Raw genomic sequence first — 21,582 nt, 5'->3', positions numbered from 1 at the left:
CACCAGGACGCTTCCTCCATAATATAACCCATGTCCCCATGCAATGATATATAATCATGGCATACATCATACGTAATCGATCGTCATGCTTTTCGGTCAAAATTAACCCTAGGGGTATAACGGTAATTTTGCACCTAGGGGTATAACAATAATTTTCCATACATAGGGGTATTATAGTAATTTAACTGCTTTTAGGGTTTTCATGCATATCCTAACTATTTACGTACTATCATAACACTTACCGCGCATACTTACCGAATTGGGCCTGTTGGCCCATGAACCCGATCTTTGGCCCATTAAGCCCAAATTATCAAAATGTACGAAATCGCGCGTACTGTAGTTTATTACTTTAGATTGCCAAATATACAAACCCAACTATCTTACGAGCATTCGCACACTCTTCCCAAAATACCAACTTTTCGGCATTTCGGCTTTTCGACTTTTGCCAATCTAGTCTATGAGAGGGTGTCAGTTACACACCTGTTTGCGACGATATGCTGACGAGATCCACACACGAACCGCCTACAATTGGATTACTAACACGCTAATCTAACTATTCAAATACAAACTACGTATTAACCCCTTACAATATTCGGCCAACCACACCTATAGATCATAGTAAGCTTATAAGAAATCAATAAGCAACTCATTAACAATTTTTGTCAATGTTTACCACATAATCATAATTTCACTTTGCAAGTTTGTCTTCCCGAGCAACAATCACTAAATTATTTATAACTAGAGCTACGAAACTCCAAATCAAGTGCCGTTAATTTCCCTGAAAATAGACTCATATATCTTCTATCCATAAAATTTTCAGAATTTTTGGTATGGCCAATCAATACCAAATTTTTCTTAAAGTTTCCCATGTTTCAATATTGTCTGCCTCAAATCAGAGCCCTTCGAAACACAAATTATTCCTCGAAAACACAGAACTCCTTCGCCATTTAACCCAAACTCAGAAGTTTCCTCTTCCTTAACTTGTTGAAAACGAGCGACCAAAGACTCATCGTTCAACTACTTTTCCTTAATCTGATCCACCAGGTTGGCCTCACTTGCAACTCACCAAGCAGACTTCTATCATTATCTGAGACTCGAGACGAGCAAACATTGCTCTCGGATCGAATCTGACTCTACGACTTAGAGCATCGGCTACCACATTAGCCTTGCTCGGGTGATACTCGATCAAACAGTCATAATCCTTAAGTAACTCAATCCATCTCCGTTGCCTAAGGTTCAGCTCCTTCTGAGTCAACAAATACTTAAGACTCTTATGGTCAGTGTATATAATACACCTTTCTCCGTACAAGTAATGTCTCCAAATCTTAAGTGCAAATATCATCTGCGCCAACTCTAAATCATGAGTTGGATAGTTCCCCTCATGAGGCTTAAGTCATGCGTGATGCATATGCAACCACCTTACCCTCTTGCATTAACACGCAGCCCTAACCCACGTGTGATGCGTCATTGTACACACTAAAATCTTTCCCAGACTCCGGCTGAATTAACACAGGTGCTTGAGTTAGAACTTTCTTCAACTTCTTAAAAGCTCACTGCTGCTTCTCAGTCCATACAAACGGTTCTCCTTTCCTTATGAGTTTTGTTAGGGGTGCTGCCATAACAGAAAAACCTTCTACAAACCTTCTATAGTATCCTGCCAACCCTAGGAAACTTCAAATTTTCGACACCGTCCTAGGTGGCTTCCACTCCAAAATTGCTTCAATCTTTCGAGGGTCCACCTTAATCCCTTCGGCAGAGACCACATGTCCTAAGAAGGTTACCTCTCTCAACCAAAATTCACACTTGCTGAACTTCGCAAAGAGTTCCTTCTCCCTTAACACTCGCGGCACTATACGGAGATGCTCATCATGTTTCGCTTCAGTTTCAGAATCTACCAGGATATCATCAATGAAGACGACTACGAATCGATCCAAGAATGGTTGGAACACCCGATTCATCAGATCTATAAATGTTGCAGGAGCGTTCGTCAGTCCAAATGGTATAACTAAAAACTCGTAATGACCATACCGAGTCCTGAATGTCGTCTTATGGATATCCGCCTCTTTGACCGATCGGAGGTCGATCTTGGAAAATACAGAAGCTATTCTAAGCCGGTCAAACAGATCATCAATCCTTGGCAGTGGATACTTATTCTTAATTGTCAGTTTGTTCAACTGGCGATAATCAATGCACATCTGTATTGTACCATCCTTCTTCTTCACGAATAGCACTAGTGCTCCCCATGGAGACACGCTTGGCCTAATGAAGCCCCTATCCAACAACTCTTGAGTTTGAGCCTTTAACTCCACTAACTCCTTCGGTGCCATCCTATACGGTGCGATGGACACGGTATTGCTCGGGCAACAAATCTATTCCAAACTCAACTTCTCGGTTCGGAGGCAATCCTGGAAGCTCCTCCGGAAAAACATCTTGGAACTCCTTTATGGTCCTAACCTTATCCACTGTCAATCCCTCCTCTTCTGACTGACTTACAAATGCCAAACAGGCCTCACAACCTTTCCAAATCCACTTTTCGGCTCTTAAAGCCGACACCACATTGGACAAATAATCCCTTCTCTCACCTATCACTATAACCTCATCATCTTTTGTGGTCCTTAACACTATTCGTTTAGCAGCACAATCCAGGGTTGCCTTATGCTTAACAAGCCAGTTCATTCCCAAAATGAGGTCAAACTCTCCGAATGGTAACTCCATCAGATCTTCAGGGAAAATCCTACCTTGAGTTTCTAAGGGTATGTCCCTATACAGTTTGTCTACCCTAACCGAGTGACCTAAAGGACTTAGTACAGATACCCCACTCACAATCTCCTCAGAGTAGTCCAAGTTGTCTATAATCCGTTCTGTGGCCTCCAATCAATATTATGCCACATTCGAGGCGATACCAGACACACCCCTAAAGATCTCCGCTCCGTTGACCCGGAGTCATTCAGAAATCGATCCTTGAATTTTGTTGCCCGAACTTGTCCCGGCAACCCTTTCCAGAACACGAAGCATTGCCTATGACAGAGCGTCATCCCCGGCACCACGATCATGAGACTCCACTTCCGTTGTCGATGGTACCAGTGCATCCACCGCCGGCATATGTCTCGAAGACGAAGATCTCGCTCGAGCACTTCCTCGGCTCTGTCCACGGCCTCTTGTACTCATATCGTATTATCTTGATTACGAATTTTATGCATCAATTAATATTCCGGTGTTTATTACGATGTTTTATGAATCGACATGAGTTCGAGTTTGTTTTCGCAGAATCAAAGTCTAGCTACGATTCGATCTCTTATCAGATTTTCCTATGGTTTCAGTATCATCCTATCTAGAGTATCCTAATAGGGTTTCAGTACAGACAGATAATTCAGGAAAATAATCAAAAAAATTCAGAATACTTACAGACTTGAGCCGGAGATTCGGAATGCCACCTTCTAAAGATTTAAATTTTGAAAATCGAGTTTTTCGCATTCTTTATAAAATTTTCGCTTTCGAAAATCTTTGTTTTTGTAAACCCATTCCACAGTCGAGTTGTTGCAACCTAGGCTCTGATACCACTAAATGTAACACCCCAAACCCGGTCCAGACGTTATGGCTAGATCCGACATGCCACATCGAAGCGTTCAAAACATTTTATATTGTTGATCCAGAAAAACTTACTTAGTGTTTTAAAAGATAATTTCATTATAGGTTAAAGTCAATGGAAGCTGTGCACCAGGTAGGAAATCGGAAAAGAGGAGATGAGTTTATCGGACTGCTTAAGTACCAAGCTCCCTTCGAATCCAATCCTAGACATGCATACCGCCATTGCCACACCTTAACGTCATGTATATTTCTAGGAAACCAATTTGATTAAGTCCTTTTTAGGAAAAGTGATTAATTTTGGAAAATACTTTCATTGCGGAAGCTTTGCTTGTTATCGTGGTATTTTGAAATCAATTGTTGTTTTTGAAAACGCGCCCTAAATCTTTCCAACTTCAATAGTTAAAATAAGTAATACTTATCTTAGTAACACATATTAAAACCATCAAGAATAATTAAACGGCCTTATTACATTTAAAAAAAACCCAAAACCTCAAACGTAAATAAAAGGATATCCAGTTCACCAGAAGAAAATCAAACTTTCAGAACTGGTGGCCACTCCGAATTCCCTCACAGCTCCAAGCCCACTATGGTTGGGGATTACCTGCGTGGATGGAAATAAAAGGGGTGAGTTTGGGGAAACTCAATGTGTAAATTAACCCAACCATAGCCTATATCAGCTCAAACCACAGAAACAGAGTAAGTTGGCCTTAGCCGAGAATAGAAATTCAGAATAAAGCCCATAGGCCCATAACATATCAGAACAGATATTACATGAATGCAGAAATCCCAACCCAGATTCATCCATAACACCCCCGTACCAGCCTTACACCATGTGGGGAGACTACTCGACCCACCCAACCGCTACACACCATAGAAATCGCAGCGAGGCTGCCAGATATTGTGACGAAGTCACTAGATACAGATATTGTGGCAGAGCCACCAGAACAGATATATGTGGCAGAGCCACCAGATCAGATAATCGTGGCATAACCACCAGAACAGATATATGTGGCAGAGCCACCAGATCAGATAATTGTGGCATAGCCACCAGGACGCTTCCTCCATAATATAACCCATGTCCCCATGCAACAGATATATAATCATGGCATACATCATACAGAATCAGATCGTCATGCTTTTCAGTCAAAATTAACCCTAGGGGTATAATGGTAATTTTGCACCTAGGGGTATAACAGTAATTTTCCATACATAGGGGTATTATAGTAATTTAGCTACTTTTAGGGTTTTCATGCATATCCTAACTATTTACGTACTATCATAACACTTACCGTGCATACTTACTGAATTGGGCCTATTGGCCTATGAACCCGATCTTTGGCCCATTAAGCCCAAATTATCAAAATGTACGAAATCGTACGTACTGTAGTTTATTACTTTAAATTGCCAAATATACAAACCCAACTATCTTACGAGCATTCGCACACTCGCAAATTCCTAAAATACCGACTTTTCGGTATTTCGGCTTTTCGGCTTTTGCCAATCTAGTCTATGAGAGGTGTCGATTACACACATTTTTGCACGATATCTTGACGAGATCCACACACGAACCGCCTACAATTGGATTACTAACACGTTAATCTAACTAATCAAATACAAACTACGTATTAACCCCTTACAATATTCGGCCAACCACACCTACAGATCATAGTAAGCTTATAAGAAATCAATAAGCAACTCATTAACAAATTTTTGTGCATGTTTACCACATAATTATAATTTCACTGCAAGTTGTCTTCCTGAGCAACAGTCACTAAATTATTTATAACTGGAGCTACGAAACTCCAAATCACGTGCCGTTAATTTTCCCTGAAAATAGACTCATATATCTTCTATCTATAAAATTTTCAGAATTTTTGGTATGGCCAATCAATACCAGATTTTTCTTAAAGTTTCTCATGTTTCACTGTTTGACTAATCTGACCACTCCTCATTACGAATCAAATTTCTCATTGTACAGAATTCAAAATATGTTCTCGTTTACTCCATTTGAAACTAGACTCATTAAGATTTAATTATATAATTTATGCAGCTTTTAACTCATCTCCCACAATTTATAGTGATTTTCCAAAGTCACATTACTACTGCTGTCCCAAGCAGATTTATTACCAAATCACTCTTTCACACCTAACTTGCATGCTTGTTATTTAAACATGTATATCACCAATCAATCATCACATATCTATGATTTTACTTAAGTATAATCTCCATTTCATCATTTTAAAGCACAACATGTTAGCCGATTTTTCCCCTTAGCATCAAAGGCACATGCATGCTCATTTGTTTGGCTCAACTTCACCTATCTTCTATTTTTCATCAAAAGAACATGAAACAACAACCATTTCCTTCATTTTAATTCATGAATAAATGCTCACAACACAACTAAAAACCAAAATATGCTTCAAGAGTTAAGGTAGAATCAAGAAGAACTCATGAACATCAAGATAGAAGCAAACTACCATGAACTTACCTTCAATTTTCTTCCCCAAGTGACCGAACATTCAAGAGCTTTCTCCTCTCCTTTCTCTTCTCTAACTTTAGGCTATGATGAACAAATATGGACAAAACTTTGTTCTTTTCACCCCTTTTTCTTTTAATAAAATTTCATATTTCATCCATTTAATTCTTTAATACAAAAGACATGAAATGCCCATCATGGAACATTTACCTAAACCATTATCATGGAACATTTACCTAACCCATTATCAATTTGTACCATGAATTATGGATATCAAGTGCTCATATTGTCTACAACAACATGATGGCTGGCCACTTCATGTAAAATGGGAGGTTTGTCATGCAAATCCTCCTATTTTGCACTCCTATTTATTTGGCCACTACAAATTAGCCTATAGCATTTTCAAACATTTTCACATAGGTCCTATTTCATAATTTCATTCCCTTTTTCTTATGGAACAAAAATTAACTAAAATTACCGGGTTCTATCTTAAGCTTGGGCCTTCTAGAGGCCCACTAACATAATTAAACCTATGCCAACATTCACAAAATTCTAGAAAATTGGGGCGTTACAAGGGGCCTTGCTGGTGACTGCCGCTATGATGTCCTCTTCTGCATTGATGGTTATTAAGCGTCCATCTGTCACTAACTTCAATTTTTGGTGTAGTGAGGAGGGCACCGCTCCTGCCAAGTGTATCCATGGTCTCCCCAACAAACAATTATAGGAGGGTTTGATATCCATCACCAGGAAATCAACTTCATACGTATTTGGCCCAATCTCCAGAGGGATGTCAATTCGTCCCATTACTTTCCTTTCAGTTCCATCAAAAGCTCTTACCACATAGTGACATGCTTTCATGTGTGAACTGTCAATGGGTAATCTGTTTAATGTGGATAATGGGAGGACGTTCAAAGCAGACCCATTATCAATAAGTACACTTGAAAGTGTGTATCCTTTACACCGAGTAGTGATGTGCAGGGCTTTGGTTGACCCTGTGCGCCCAAGTGGAATTTCATCATCATTAAAATAGATGAAATTGTCAGCACTGATGTTGTTTACTAACCGGTCCAGCTTGTTAACGGATATGTCGTGGGTGACATATGTTTCGTTAAGCACCTTTAACAACGCATCCCGATGCACCTCAGAACTCAAGAGTAGGGCTAACATTGATATACGTGCTGGCTGTTTGCGCAACTGCTCGACCATGCTATACTCACTATGTTTCAGGAACTTTAGAAACTCCCTAGCTTCTTCCTCCTTTACCGGCTAATTGATGGGTACTTCAGTCTCGTTCTCCCTTTCAACCTCGACATCTTTCGTCTTTGCGGGCTCCACTCTGATGTTTCCCCCATCATAACGTTTCCCACTTCGTGTATGGGAACCTTCATTTTGCATGCCCCTGGCCGCGCTAGCTATACTCTTCCCCTTAGGTATTGCTATATTGTAGTCATAGCTCCATGGCACCCTCCTAGTCATCCTTGTAAGGGAAAGGATTAGGTTTATGGATAACTATTTTGGGCCCAGTTTGCAACCCCGCCTCATTATTCCCTGGCAAGGAAATAATAATTCTTAGTTGGCTGGTTCTTTGTCGTTCATTCTCCAGCACACATATTTGTCCTTCACAAGAACTACCCTCAGAAACCTGTAGTTCTTTGTTAACCATAAGGCCTTGTACCATGGCCTTGAACTCTTCACAATTTTGGATCATATGACCCACCTCTCCATGGAATTCACAATGGTTCTCTATTCCTTCTCTTCCTTTTCTAGAGGTCAACATACCTCTCTTCACTGTCTCCTCCTATATTACTTTTATAGGTGTCTTCACCTTAACAATATCTTCCTTGACTTTTCCTTTCTTTGTTTCCTCAATGGCATTCACTCTTTCATTGCCATGATCTGGTAACGGGTTTTCAGTATTAGGGGTACTATCAAATTTTACAATCCCCATTTTGATAAGTCTCTCCACGACGTACTTGAACCCAGTGCAGTTTTCAATTGAATGCCCCGATATTTCCGCGTGATATTCGCATTTAGCATTTGCATCATACCATTTAGGGTACGGTGGATGCAGCGGTTTCAAGTGAAATGGAGCAATGGCATGTGCATCGTATAAGCTTTGGTAAAGCTCACGATATGTCACAGGGATAGAGTGAATTGCATCCTCTCCGAATTCTGTCTTGTACCCAATTCCTGTCTTTGAGTACTTTGTTGCTCACCCGTAGCTACTTTAGGTTGTCCAACTGTGATTGTCCTGGAGTTGAAACTGTTCATGTTATTCATCTCGATTTTACCGCCCCTCACGGTATTCTCAATTATCTCACCCACCATAACTATATCTGCAAAACTTTTCCTGGTACTTCCAATCATATGTGTGATGAATGGCGCCTTCAAAGTATTAATAAATAACATGGTGGTCTCATTTTCCAACAATGGTGGTTGTACTTGCATTGCCACCTCCCTCTATTGTTGTGCATATTGCCTAAAATTTTCATTAGGGTTTTTCTCCATGTTTTGAAGTGTGATCCTATCTAGCGTCATATCAGTCACGTGGTTGTATTGTTGCATGAAGGCCTGTGCCAGATCTCTCCATGAACCAATTCTTGCACGGCTCAACTGATTGTACCATCTAGCCGCTGCTCCTACCAGGCTGTCCTGAAAACAATGGATCAATAATTGATCATTGTTCACATATTCAGTCATTCTCCTACAGAACATTGTTATGTGTGCCTTTAGGCAAGTAGTTCCGTTGTACTTTTCAAACTCAGGCATCTTAAATTTATGAGGAAGCACCAAATCTGGGACCAAACTTAGGTCTTTTGCATCAATCCCATGATGATTGCCAGCACCTTTCAAAACCCTAAACTTCTCCTCTAACCACCTGCAATGATCTTCCAATTGTTTTGCGAATTCAGTTGCCATTCTTTCCTTCTCCATCAAATCTAGATCAGGAGTGATAGGGTTGACCGAGCTATCACCCAAATTATTTCCCAACCCAGATGGGAAATTTACGGGGATTCTAGCATCAATTGGCTCATGCTGATGCCTCACTGTAACAAATGGTCTTCTAGGAGGTGCTTCGGTTTACAGTGGCACATGAGGAGGAGTAAAACCCAGAGGAGGACCCTTATTCTCTTCTTCAGTGATCGCCATGAGAGCTTTTCTTATCAGTGGCTCTCAACAGCTGAGCCATTTTAGCCATCATGTTCCTCTGAGCCTCTAACATTTGCTCCCTCATTTCATTCTGCATTTTGGCCAACTGCTCTTGCATTTGGTCTTGCATATCTTTTTGTAATTGCTCGAACCTTTGATCCATGCTCTTAGTTTTAGTGCGAGTGCCGTAAGGATGTGTGATTTCCAGATTTTTCTTTCTACCTTTTAAAGTAAATTTTAACTAATCAAGGTCTTTCTATAACTTTGAATGCAAATGATATGATGAAATGCTATGAGATGCAAATGCATGAATGCAAAAAGGATATCGATTTTGATTCAACTTCATTTAGAAAATTTTATTTAGAAAAAGAATATCTTTACATACAAGAGGATTACAAATACGCTTTCTCCCTAAGGCCCAAAGCTTTAACTCTATATAATAAAATGGCTAACTCTTGTCTTATATCCGACGATGATGAATACATCAAACTCAATACATCAGCTCGAATTGCCAAGTCTTGCATATATTCAGCAACCTCTCGAATCTGGGCTATGGCTTCACCAATGACATGATCCCTTTCTCTGACCTGTCCTCTAGCCTGATGAAGCTCTCCTTTCAGATAATCTTCTTGCGCCTCGAGCTGCTCAACTCGGAGTTCACCATCATGCAATGCCACTTCCAAATCCTCAACCTTGCTTTTTAGCTCCTTTAACTCGACCGTAGAATTATGGTTTTGGTGCCAACGTAGTGATCTTCCAAGCTCAGTTACCTTAGTCTTCAATCCTCTATTCTCTTCCTCTAATGCCAAATTCTACACCTGCATCTCTTGGAACTTCCTCTCCTAATACTCGGCTCTAGCCTTTTCCTCTTGGACCTCTTTCTGCAACTGATCTGAAGATCCTCCTACTATCGCTATCCTCAAGGATACTTGTGCCCTTTTGTAATGCTCCTTTAGATCATCTCGATCTTCCTCTTTTCTTTTCTCTCTTTCTCGAGCTCCATCTTTTGAACATCAACGTCGAAACTCAAGTACATCTTTTCCTCTTTGAGCTTTGCTATCCTCTTCTCGAACTCCAAGTTCTTTCTCTCGAACTCCTGCTTCATAATTTTTGACTCTGAGGGCCTTACTTGCAAGTATTCTTCCATCGGTCGAGCTCCTTCCACACTTGGCTTAGGGATATTATCGTTAACCCTTCTGCCTCTCCATTCAATGTATTTCGGTATGGTTGCAGGACTAATAGCTACTTCTTTCAACCGACAAGTCTTCTTCCAAGCACTAGAAACTTCAATAACCTTCCTCTTGTAATCGGCTCCTCTATATACGAACTCACATTGAGCTAACCCCTGAGTTGCTAGTACGAACTGTCTCAAACCATGCTGCCTTAGCACGAGCAAAGGGGCATAACTAATGGCACCTCAAATTCCCAACAGGGGGACCCAATCAAAACTACCGCATCGATAAAAAACCTCACCAGGAATCATCCACGGAGCCCTCCACTCGACATCTTTCGACTGAAGGTTCTGAAGTAGCGCAATCCAATTCTCTTCTGGAACATCAACTCTCCTAGTTGAAGCTACTATGTCTTTTAACGGTGAATAATCCTCGAAGAAGACCCGACAAACCACCCTATCTATCAACCGAAAATGACTGTAGAACCAAGCCAAAAGTAACTGAGCACACCCTATAAACCTGCTAGCACTAGCCCTCCTACATGCACCTAAAGACCTAAATGTTTTCGCCAAAATTGCAGGAACAGAAGTGACCTTTTTACTGAGTCGATGAAAAAGATCCGTGGCTGCCTCATCCACGTATCCCAAAGCCCTAGGGAAAACCATCAATCCATACAAACTTAAGGCAAAAACATCCACCTTCTTCGTCTCATCAGGGTGTGTCAGAATCAAATCTTTCAAAGCATCCCACGAAATGCACTTGCACTCACCCTTTTCCTTAATTTGGGCCGTGGCCCACTGCTCGCTCATCCCCGTAATAATCATAAATTTCTTCCAAAAAGTAGGGACACAAGCAGCTCGAGAATAGATCCTATCGTTCTGAAACTTGGAACAACAAAGCAAGGCAGTGTACTCCTCCACAGTAGGTATCATATCTACTTCCCCAAAAGTGAAGCAACTGTATGCTGGGTTCCAAAACTGAGCAAGGGCTCAGAATAAGTGCTCGTCTATCTGAACATCAAGCAAGTACGGTAAGTCTCCGTAATTACCGTAGAATAACTGCTTGGTCTCTTTGCCCCACTGATCCCAAATTTCCTTAAGCTCCGGGAGATTATTCTGCGTGACACTAATACGAGTGTAATCTGACAACTCCGACAGGTATCCCTCAGCTATACCATCTCCCTTTTCTAGTTGAGTTTGCTCAGACCATCTATGGACGTTGGCGTTGCCTTCCACTCTATCAAGAAGTCCGTTCTCCATAATAAAACTTCCTAACTTAAAAACTGATCGTGAACCGATATCTTTGTAAATGCAAAATGACGTACAAACAAAAGAAAAGAGATAGTCAGTATCACATGATATCAATAAATTTCAACGATAACTTATAAGGGTAATATCTAAGGTTTAAACCTAACTAAGTTGGGCTTATACGGTCTTTCGATATGAGGTTGGTTCTAAAGTTTGAGGTACCCGAACCAGCAGATTCCTCGATTCTCACCCATTATAGGCTCATTTGAATCGAGTTCGATTCAGGGGAATACATTTCCCTATGGCTACACGGAGATGAAAATCTCACAAAACCATAGGTACGGATGTATCTCGAAAGTGATCCACTATCCTGCACGGAGGCAAAAACCTCACGAAGGCGTAGCTTTTCACTCCCACTTAAGGGTGTGACCACAACGGTCATGCAAATGCAATGCGTATCAGGATATAGCAACACATGCAATAATACAAACACGTGTAATGCAAAGAGAATTAAATTTTAAAATTTTTAATTTCTGACATTAAGACAAGAGATAATCAATTACACGGCTTGACTCTCTTATTAGTCCCCAGTGGAGTCGCCAAGCTGTTGAAACCATTTTTAAATTGAGTTTTGGAAAATGGGAATCGACTTTAAAAATGAAAACAGGAGTCACCACCAATCTTTTTAGGTGCGATTGGTTCACCTTTAAAACATTTTGTTTTAAAATCATTAGTTTTGGTCTACGAAATAAAAGAATGGGTTCGGGAATCGGTTACGTTCGAGGAAGGGTTAACACCCTCGTAACGCCCAAAAATTGGTACCTAATTGATTATCAAGTGTCTTTAATGTCGGAAATTCAAAAATTTCAAGATGTAGTCCTCTTTAAAATATTTTAATTTTGAAAATTGAGATTCACTCGTATCAAAGTATTGACATTAAGTTAACCTTTTTTGGAAATCCTATCTTGAAACCACAAAACGCTATATCCAATAAGTTAGGACATATTGCTTTGAAATTCCAAGATAGTGGCTTGCACTTGGAAAACCTTCAAAACTTAGAAGGGTACTTGATTATTCGAACTCAACGAGAAAAGTCGCAACCCAATAAGTTAGGGCACTACTTTTCTCGAAGCTTCCAAACACCGAGCATTGCCTTTTTATTTTTTTGAAAAATTTGAAGTCTCGTTTTTTAAAAAAAAATCGATGCATGAAGGAGCATATTAACATAACATACGAGATAACATGTTACAATGATAGGAAAGTAAGAGCATAACGGCATAAATATCATACACTAATCAACATATATAAGAAATAAAACATGACAATTTTTAAATAAGAAAAATATACATAAAACGGAATACATATTAAAGAAGAAATAGGTAAAATCCCTAAACATATAATTCAACATATATTTAATCATATAAATGATGCATGATATACAATATATCAATGTACATATATAAAAAATATTCATTTGAAAATAAAATATAAAAGTCTAAGATATAACATATAACATAACAATAATACATTAATACTAAAGTAAAAATAAATATTGTATAATAATAAAACAAAAGTTTTAAAAAAATATATGTATAATATAAACAAATAATAAAATGTGATATTTAATAATAAATTTAAAATATAATAAATAATAAAATGTATTTATAAGCATAATAATTACATAAAAAATACAAAAGATATTGGTTTAGTAAAATAATGTATAGAATGTAAAATATGCAAAAGAATTTATGTTTATAATGAAATAATTATATATAATATATATATATATATAAATATAAGTTTAAAATGAATAATTAATGATGAAAACTATGTATTATAATATTATAATATCTTCAAAATGTGTAATAATAGAATATAAATAAAAATAATTATTAATATATAAATAAAGATAAATATATAATACAAGTTTAAAATCTTTAATGATAATAATATATAGATAAAATGTATAATAATATAAAATGACTTAATAATATATAAAATAATTATAATATATAATATAAAAGCATATATATAAAAATAATATATAATATATAATAAACATATAATATAATAATATATAAATAATGATGTAAAATAATAATAACTTGTGAAAAATAATATATAATAAATAATAATAATATAAATAATATATAATAAAATAATTTTATAATATATAATATAAAAACAAGGTTAAAAATAAAACAAATAACAATATAATAAATATATAGGGTTAAATTTGAAGTTCAATAAAATCTCAGGGCAAATTTAAAAGAAATAACAGTGAATTAAGGCCCTAATTAAAACGCGCGTAAAACAAGAGGGACTCATTGGGCAAGTTGCCCTATTCCTCAAAACGGCAACGTTTCCCAGAATGTAATTTAACGACTGTAGAGACTAAATTGAAACAATTGTAAAATAATATGGCCAAATTAAAAAAATAAAATAATACGTAATTATAAATTAAAAGAGGCGAAAGGACCGATTGGGTAATTAACCCAATTCTAAAAACACGCGGATCCTCCCCGGGTAATCGGGTCAACGCGCGGATCCTATGGCTTAATACGACACCGTTTTGAGCTTATTGAGTTAAGTAGAAATGATATCGTTTCAAAGAGGCTATATAAGCCAAATTTGCAGCTTAAAGATCATTTTAACACTGGTCTTTAAAAAAACAAAAAAAAAAAACTCTGCAAAGGGGAAGAGAGAGGTCCCAGCTCCGACCTCCGGCCACGGTGCAGTGTTTGCACACGCGCCTCACGCGCTGTAGTACACGGTGGTCTGAAGGCTTAAAAACCTTCGTCCTTCCACGGGTAATCTCTCTTCCCTTAGATCCTTACTCATGCAGGTTAGAACAGTTCATATATATTCAAAATATAAGCACAAGATATGCGATGTAAATCACCTTTTGAGAGACTGTTGATATTTTTGAATGAATATCTTTCAATATATATTTCTATTTCGTAAGAAAAGTCCTTTTACAATGTTTGATTCAGGCTTTTATAGCCACTACTGTGATTTACATAAATTGGAAAGAAATCAAAGATTTCTTTCCATTTCTTGTCTGCTGTATCATATCTTTGATTGTGATCTACTGAAATCTCTTTATTTTAGTTTCTTTTTTGTTCGCAGGTAACCCACGAGAATCTTGCTCAATCACTAATGTTTGCACGCTAATGGAGCCAATGCCAGATTCTAGCGTGTCTTGCGCGTTGATGGTGGCGGTGATGAAGGCTTCGATGATGGCGGTGACGGTCCCAGCCTTGACTGCATTGATGGCCTCGATTCGGGGAGCTGGACAGACGCTCCCCGAAGCTTCCAGAATCCCTTACGGAGCGAGGAAAAAAAGTTAGGAAGAAACTCTAGGGTTTGATGTGTGTTTGGGGCTCATTGGGCCTGCTAAGAATTTGAGCCATGACTGTATTGGTGTATTGGGTTACTGTAACGGGCTATGGGGTTATTGGGTTTATTTGGGTTGCTAGGTAGTAACAGTGGGCCTGCTGGGTAGGGTTTTGTAATTGGACTTTTTAAATGGACATTTTAATTTTTATTTTCTGCTTTCAACCCAGTCAAATTTGGGCTATTACACATTAGAGTGTTCATTGTGAGCTTATGGAAACTAAAGAACAAGGGAAAGACAGAAGAGATGGGAAGGAATAGAAAACAAAGAAAATTTGGCAAAAGGACGTTATAACAACAAAAGAAAACATCGTGCAAAACAAAGTGGAGAATGAGGGGGAAGTGGGATGGCAAGAGAGAGTGTTTTGAGAAATAATTCTCAATTTAAAAAGAAAATAAAACAATATCATAATTTATCTGTTATCACTTTAGAGTTTGCATTTGACTCACTCTTTAAGAGGGTTTAGGTTAATTACCACTTTCACACACAGTAAGATTTGAACTTGAGATCTAAAGGAATACTAAAACCTTACCACCAAACTAGTAGGTGGATTGTTATAGGTAAGCAAACAAAAATTAAAGATAATCTATACATGTTAATCCAGATATTGAGACAAATTTAATAAAAATATTTAAGGAAAGAGAATTGAACATAAGACCTCAAGCACTCAATTTAGAACAATTAACTACTAAACCAAATCAATTTACTTTCTAAATATGCACAGATAAACTAAAAAAATGAACCAATTCTTCTAGCCATGACATTTTCAGTCTATAGCATTTGGGTTAATTGCAGTTTTCAACTTATTCTCACTAGGATTAATTATTGTATTTGAGCATAGGTAATAAAAGGGAATCGAATTATATCTAGTTTATATATTTGGAAATTGTGGATTTTGTTTAAATAAAATTTTGACATGAAACATGATTTGAATTATTTTGGCATGGATCACCCATAAAATTTTAAGTCATATATCTTTGATAAAATTATTTAACCTAATCAAAGGAAATATCAGTTACATAATCCATTTAAGCAAGTTGTAATTTTGTTGGTTAACTGGGGAGTCACGGTTTTTATTTATTGGATTTTAGATATTACTAGATAAACATACTATCAAAAGTTTTTAAGGTCTTTATTTTCAACTTTGTCTGAGAACTTGTTTAGAAGGAAGTACGAAGTAGGTGGAGCAAACATTAGATGATAAGATAGTAATAGGCTTTTTATTTTCAGATATGATCAGCTACATATACTCTGAAATTTTGCATAACCAAGACACCCGTAACAGTCGAAACACTGCTGGCTTTCAAATTTATTGTAATAGTAATATATAGTTACATAACCGCACAGCACAGTCTGATCGATAAACAAAGCCAGCTAATTATATACTTTAACGAGATCGTGTCTAACTAGCTGGTGCCACCTGCTTTTCTGCTTCCTGAGTAGCTGGTGCTACCCCTGCGCCGTTGGCTTGTATAAGGTCTTTAGAGATTTGTCCATCGGCTTGTGTAAGGTCTTTAGAGATATTGGCGGCTGTCAGAGTGCTTTTGGTGGAGGCTAGGGGTACTCCTGCCTTTAGAAGTACTGCAACCATTGTTGGCGTAGGGCTTGTTTTATCAATCAGAGCGACTGAAGAGTATGGGATGTCATGGTTAAGGCCGTTGAATATGCTTTCTTGGCCGGATGCATCGAGACTTTGTTTGATTTCATTCCAATCAACGTCGTCACGATGGATCACAGTGTAGACCTGCAATTGATAGGTAGATAAGAATAATTGATTACATGCATATATGTAAGTACAAGCTGTAAATAGTAGTAATTTGAGTCAGTTGTTGAAGGTTACGAATACAAAACCTTATTGAGATCATTTCTGGCGTTGCTCCAAGCAATCACCCACTTATACTCGTCTCCTGGGAAAACATATTCGAGTCCTCCAATTGAACCTCCCGAGTCAGCTTTCTGCAAAAAAAAGCCGGTGTTTCCATCCTCGATTTCTTTGTCGAGATATTCAGGTCGAGGCCCTTCCCAAAAGATTTTATCGTCCAACTTCAAAAGTTCACCAGAAAAGTTCTCAAGCCGACCGTCTGTATATACTGGAATTCCCGGGGTAATTTCTAATTTCAAGTCGGGATAAGCACCCACCACCATTGTGTTGTTCCGTTTGGTACTGAATGAAGGCTGTGTAAGAGGATGGCGTGGTATGGAACCAAAGCCACTGGCTTTTTCACAGTGCTGTACTGCAGGTGGATTGGCCATGATACTGGTTTTCTGCGCCTTGATCACCATGCTTCTACGACGCTGCTGGCATGCTGGAGCTGGGATGCCCGCTGCATATGGTAAAGCTATATTGGCAGCCATGATAGTTAATTTCTTGCCTTTTGGTTGCTTACTAAATTTGTACAGGTTTAGTACTTTTGCTTGGTGCTTCAAAACTTGCCCACCCGTTTGCTTTATATATACTAGTTTCTGTCATATGACGACAAACGTTTGAATAATATATATACATATGGGGAGTTCATATTTTGACCAACTATATAATAACAGCGAATTCCAACAATTGTTGGGCGTGGATGACAAAAAATATATAACAACAAATAGGTAATCACATTTTGGTGTTTAAAATTGTGTCCATCTATTTCATCACTCTGGTATCAAAAGATTGAATCAACAACAATGTCATGAAGATCTTCTCAATTTTTTATTAGTTTTAATCATATTATTAAAATAATATTTTATTTTACGGTCGAAACTTAAAATTTTGCGAACAGGTAGATGGGATGGGTGTATTTTGTATAATCTTTTAGAGATTTAAATATGTTAAAATTTGTGTTTACACTTTAATTTTGAGATATTGAATTTCAATATTTTTATTTAAAAGTCATTGATCTCTTTATTTAATTTTATAATTATAAAAAATAAATTTTAGCTCTTAATATTTATATTTTTAATTTTATTTTAATTTTTAAAAATAAATATAAATAATTTTTATATTTTCAAAAATCCTAAAAACTTTAAAAGTGTAAAATTTTTACAAAAATTTATGAAAAAATAAAACTCTTTAAATTTAAAAATAAAATTTTTAAATAATTAATTTAAAATTCATTAAAATATAAAAGAAAGTTCCAATTTATTTACTTTTAGAAAGTAAGGACTAAATTGACAAAAAAATATAAATATTAAGAATTCAAAAAGTTATTATGTCATTTCTATAATTACAAAATTAAATAATTTAAAATTAAATTACATAGGAGTACAAAATCTTTGACATTTAACTTTTTTTTATAAAAAGAAGGACAACACTTAAAATCAATTTTATCTCCTTATAAGAAAAATCAAATTTGTTTCAATGTGATAACTTTCTAAAATTTAAAACAATAACCTTTTGCAAGAAAGGATTAGCAAAACAAATAAGATTTTTTTTTTTTGGCCAGGAAAATAAATAATTTATTAAAATACAAGTTATTTTTAATTGCTTAAGCAATGTCCTTCCGCTTTTTCTTATCACGAAGATCTATGCATATGCAAAATATGTGCATGAAATTAGTTGTACCTAACTGTACTTTAGAACTACCATGCATATATTAAACATTATGAAGATGTTGTACCTACCTCAATTGTCATCTTATGCCTAATGAAAAAATTATTACGCTTAATATTATAAAAATAATAATATAGTTAAAAAGTGTCTAGTTAAAAATTGAATATGGTTTTTGTTAAAATTTTAATAGGTAGTAGTGAGAGATTTTGTTTAACATCTTATTGATATGAGTTTAAATTAATGTTTTTAGAATTGGATCGGTGATTAAATTGATTAGGTCATTGGTTTATTAGTCTAATTAATTCGATTAAAAAATAACTAAAAATTTTAAAAAATAAAAGAAAAATCCAATAACATCTCAAATAATAGAAGGTTAATTTTTTTAGAAAAATAAACAAGAACTAAAACCTAGCCTTGCTTGGTAGTAAGAGCAGAGAATCAAGAATTAAGCCTCATGGATTGGTTTTTTCTCACGTTAGTAATCCTACATTAATACCTTTCCTTACGAATGGGCTAATTGCCATTAGACCCCAAATTTTTCTATTCAACCCAATTTTCTTAAAGTCTCTCCCTAATTCAATTAGAATTCCTATTTGTTATTTTAACAAATAAAAACCCTGTCTCTACTCTCATTGTCGAAATCATTTTTTAAAGGGATGTTTGAAAAATGGGGATCGACTTTTGAAAAACGAAAACGGGAGTCGCCACCAACCTTTTTAGGTGTGATTGGATCACCTTATAAAACGTTTTGGTCTACAAAATTAACAAAACAGTTCGGAGTCGATTCACGTTTAGGAAGGATTAGCACCCTCAACGCCCAAAATTGGTACCAGATTGAATAGTTTTCCGTCTTAATGTTAAAATTTGAAAGGATTTAAAAATAGGATCCTTTTTAAAACCGAATTATTTAAGTTGAAAATCGAGATTCCTTAGCTCAGAAAGAATACAAACATCACGTCCAATGATAGGACACGATATTCTTAAACTCTCGTAACTGAAATCATCTCGTGATTTACAAAATCTATTTAGAAGGATACTTTAGGCATTTAGACAAACGGGAAATCGCAACCCAGCATGTTAGGGCACTATTTCCCGAATTCCTAAATATGAAAAACATTGCCTCATTTTAGAAAAACTTTTGGATAAAATATGACAATTAAATGAAATATATATTTTTAAAATAATGATTTGAGTAAAATTTTAAAATAATTTACTAAGAGTAATACTAAAAAAATTATTAAAAATGAAAGAGTTTGATATGATACTAAAATTATTAAAAAAATAAAATATATAAAAAATCAGGAAACATGGATTAAATCAAAATAAAAGGGTTGAAAACCAAGATGAACAAAGAATAAAATAAGAACAAACCGTAGAAAATAAGAACGTAAGAGGAGAGAAATTTGAGTGAAAGCTCTCAAAAATTTTATTATTTCCCAAAACTCCAAAGCCTTTACAATGAAGGAGAGACCTCTATTTATAGTTGAACCTCCTCAAATCCAACGGTACAGATCAATTACATCAACAGTTAAGATTAAAAGGTATCTACAAATTAAATCTCTAAAATTACAAAATCATATCTTCTAAGATTGCATATCATATCTAAGATTGCAATCATATCTAAGATTGTATCATATCTAAGATTGCATATCATATCTAAGATTGCATATCATTGAAGATTATATTTCCATATGAGTCAAGCTTGTAGATGGACCTTAAATCTTTTCAAGTAATGGGCCATTCCGATCGGGTCAAATTATATTTGTAATTCTGGACTGAACTTGGACTTCGTTTTTTTTGGGGGTTTATTATTTTTGTTTTTGGACTTATTTTTGGGCCCGAGCAAAATTGAGTGTCTACAGCTGCCCCTCTTTGCTCATTGCTGTGTAACAGGAATAGAGCAAAGACTATAAAAGGACCAATTTTGCCTGGGCTCGCCGAGTCTTGAGTTCTTGATCTTTGATCTTCTTTAAATGGCCTCTTGACGACTTCAATCTGCTTCACTGCAACTCAGGAAGGTGATATCTGCTATCGTTGATCTGCTCCCCGTCTAATATAGAGACGCCAAATCTGTTATCTTCGATCTGCTCCCCATCTAATACAGAGACACCAAATCTACTTCTTCAATTTACTCACCGTCTAATACAGAGATGCCAAATCTGTTATCTTCGATTTGCTCCCCGTCTAATACAGAGATGCCAAATCTGTCATCTTGGATCTATTTCGATGTAAACACATAAAGGTCAGATCTGCTATGTCTTCGATCTGCTCCCCGTCTAATACAGAGATGCCAAATCATCTTAGATCTGCTTCAATGAAGGTCCAATCTGCTGTGTCTTCGATCTGCTCCCCGTCTAATATAGAGATGCCAAATCATCTTGGATCTGCTTCAATGAAGGTCAGATCTGATATGTCTTCGATCTGCTCCCCGTCTAATATAAAGATGCCAAATCATCTTAGATCTGCTTCAATGAAGGTCCAATCTGCTATGTCTTTGATCTGCTCCCCGCCTAATACAGAGATGCCAAATCATCTTGGATCTGCTTCAATGAAGGTCAGATCTGCTATGTCTTCGATCTGCTCTCCGTCGAATATGGAGATGCCAAATCTTTTTCTTCGATTTATTCTCTGACAATACAGAGATGCCAAATCATCTTAGATCTGCTTCAGCATACACACATGAAAGCCAAATCTGCTATGTCTTCGATCTGCTTCTTGTCAATGCAAGGATGCCAAATCATCTTGGATCTACTTCGATGTGAAAAGATCCGAAGGTTAGATCTGCTATGTCTTCGATTTGCTCTCCGTAAAATATAGAGATGGCAAATCTGTTTCTTTGATTTGTTCTCTGACAGTACAGAGATGCCAAATCATCTTAGATCTGCTTCAGCGTAAACACGTGAAAGCCAAATCTGCTATGTCTTTGATCTGCTCCTTGTCAACGCAAGGATGCCAAATCATCTTGGATCTACTTCGATGTGAAAATATCTGAAGGTTAAATCTGCTATGTCTTCGAT

At 36.7% G+C, this 21,582-nt stretch overlaps 1 protein-coding gene across 1 annotated transcript; it reads right to left on the bottom strand.

Annotated features, from left to right (window-relative positions):
• Positions 1-16,223: 16,223 nt before the first annotated feature.
• Positions 16,224-17,484, bottom strand: LOC108452697 (uncharacterized). Its single transcript, XM_017750496.2, has 2 exons — positions 16,882-17,484; positions 16,224-16,774 (listed from the first exon to the last, which is right to left on the bottom strand). Exons 1-2 carry the CDS (start codon positions 17,383-17,385, stop codon positions 16,433-16,435), a joined length of 846 nt encoding a protein of 281 aa, XP_017605985.1. The 5' UTR covers positions 17,386-17,484; the 3' UTR covers positions 16,224-16,432.
• Positions 17,485-21,582: the final 4,098 nt, after the last annotated feature.

Source organism: Gossypium arboreum, chromosome 5 (assembly GCF_025698485.1).
Source record: "Gossypium arboreum isolate Shixiya-1 chromosome 5, ASM2569848v2, whole genome shotgun sequence".
Taxonomy (NCBI): Eukaryota; Viridiplantae; Streptophyta; class Magnoliopsida; order Malvales; family Malvaceae; genus Gossypium; species Gossypium arboreum.
This window is presented reverse-complemented; position numbering and strand designations above follow the sequence as displayed.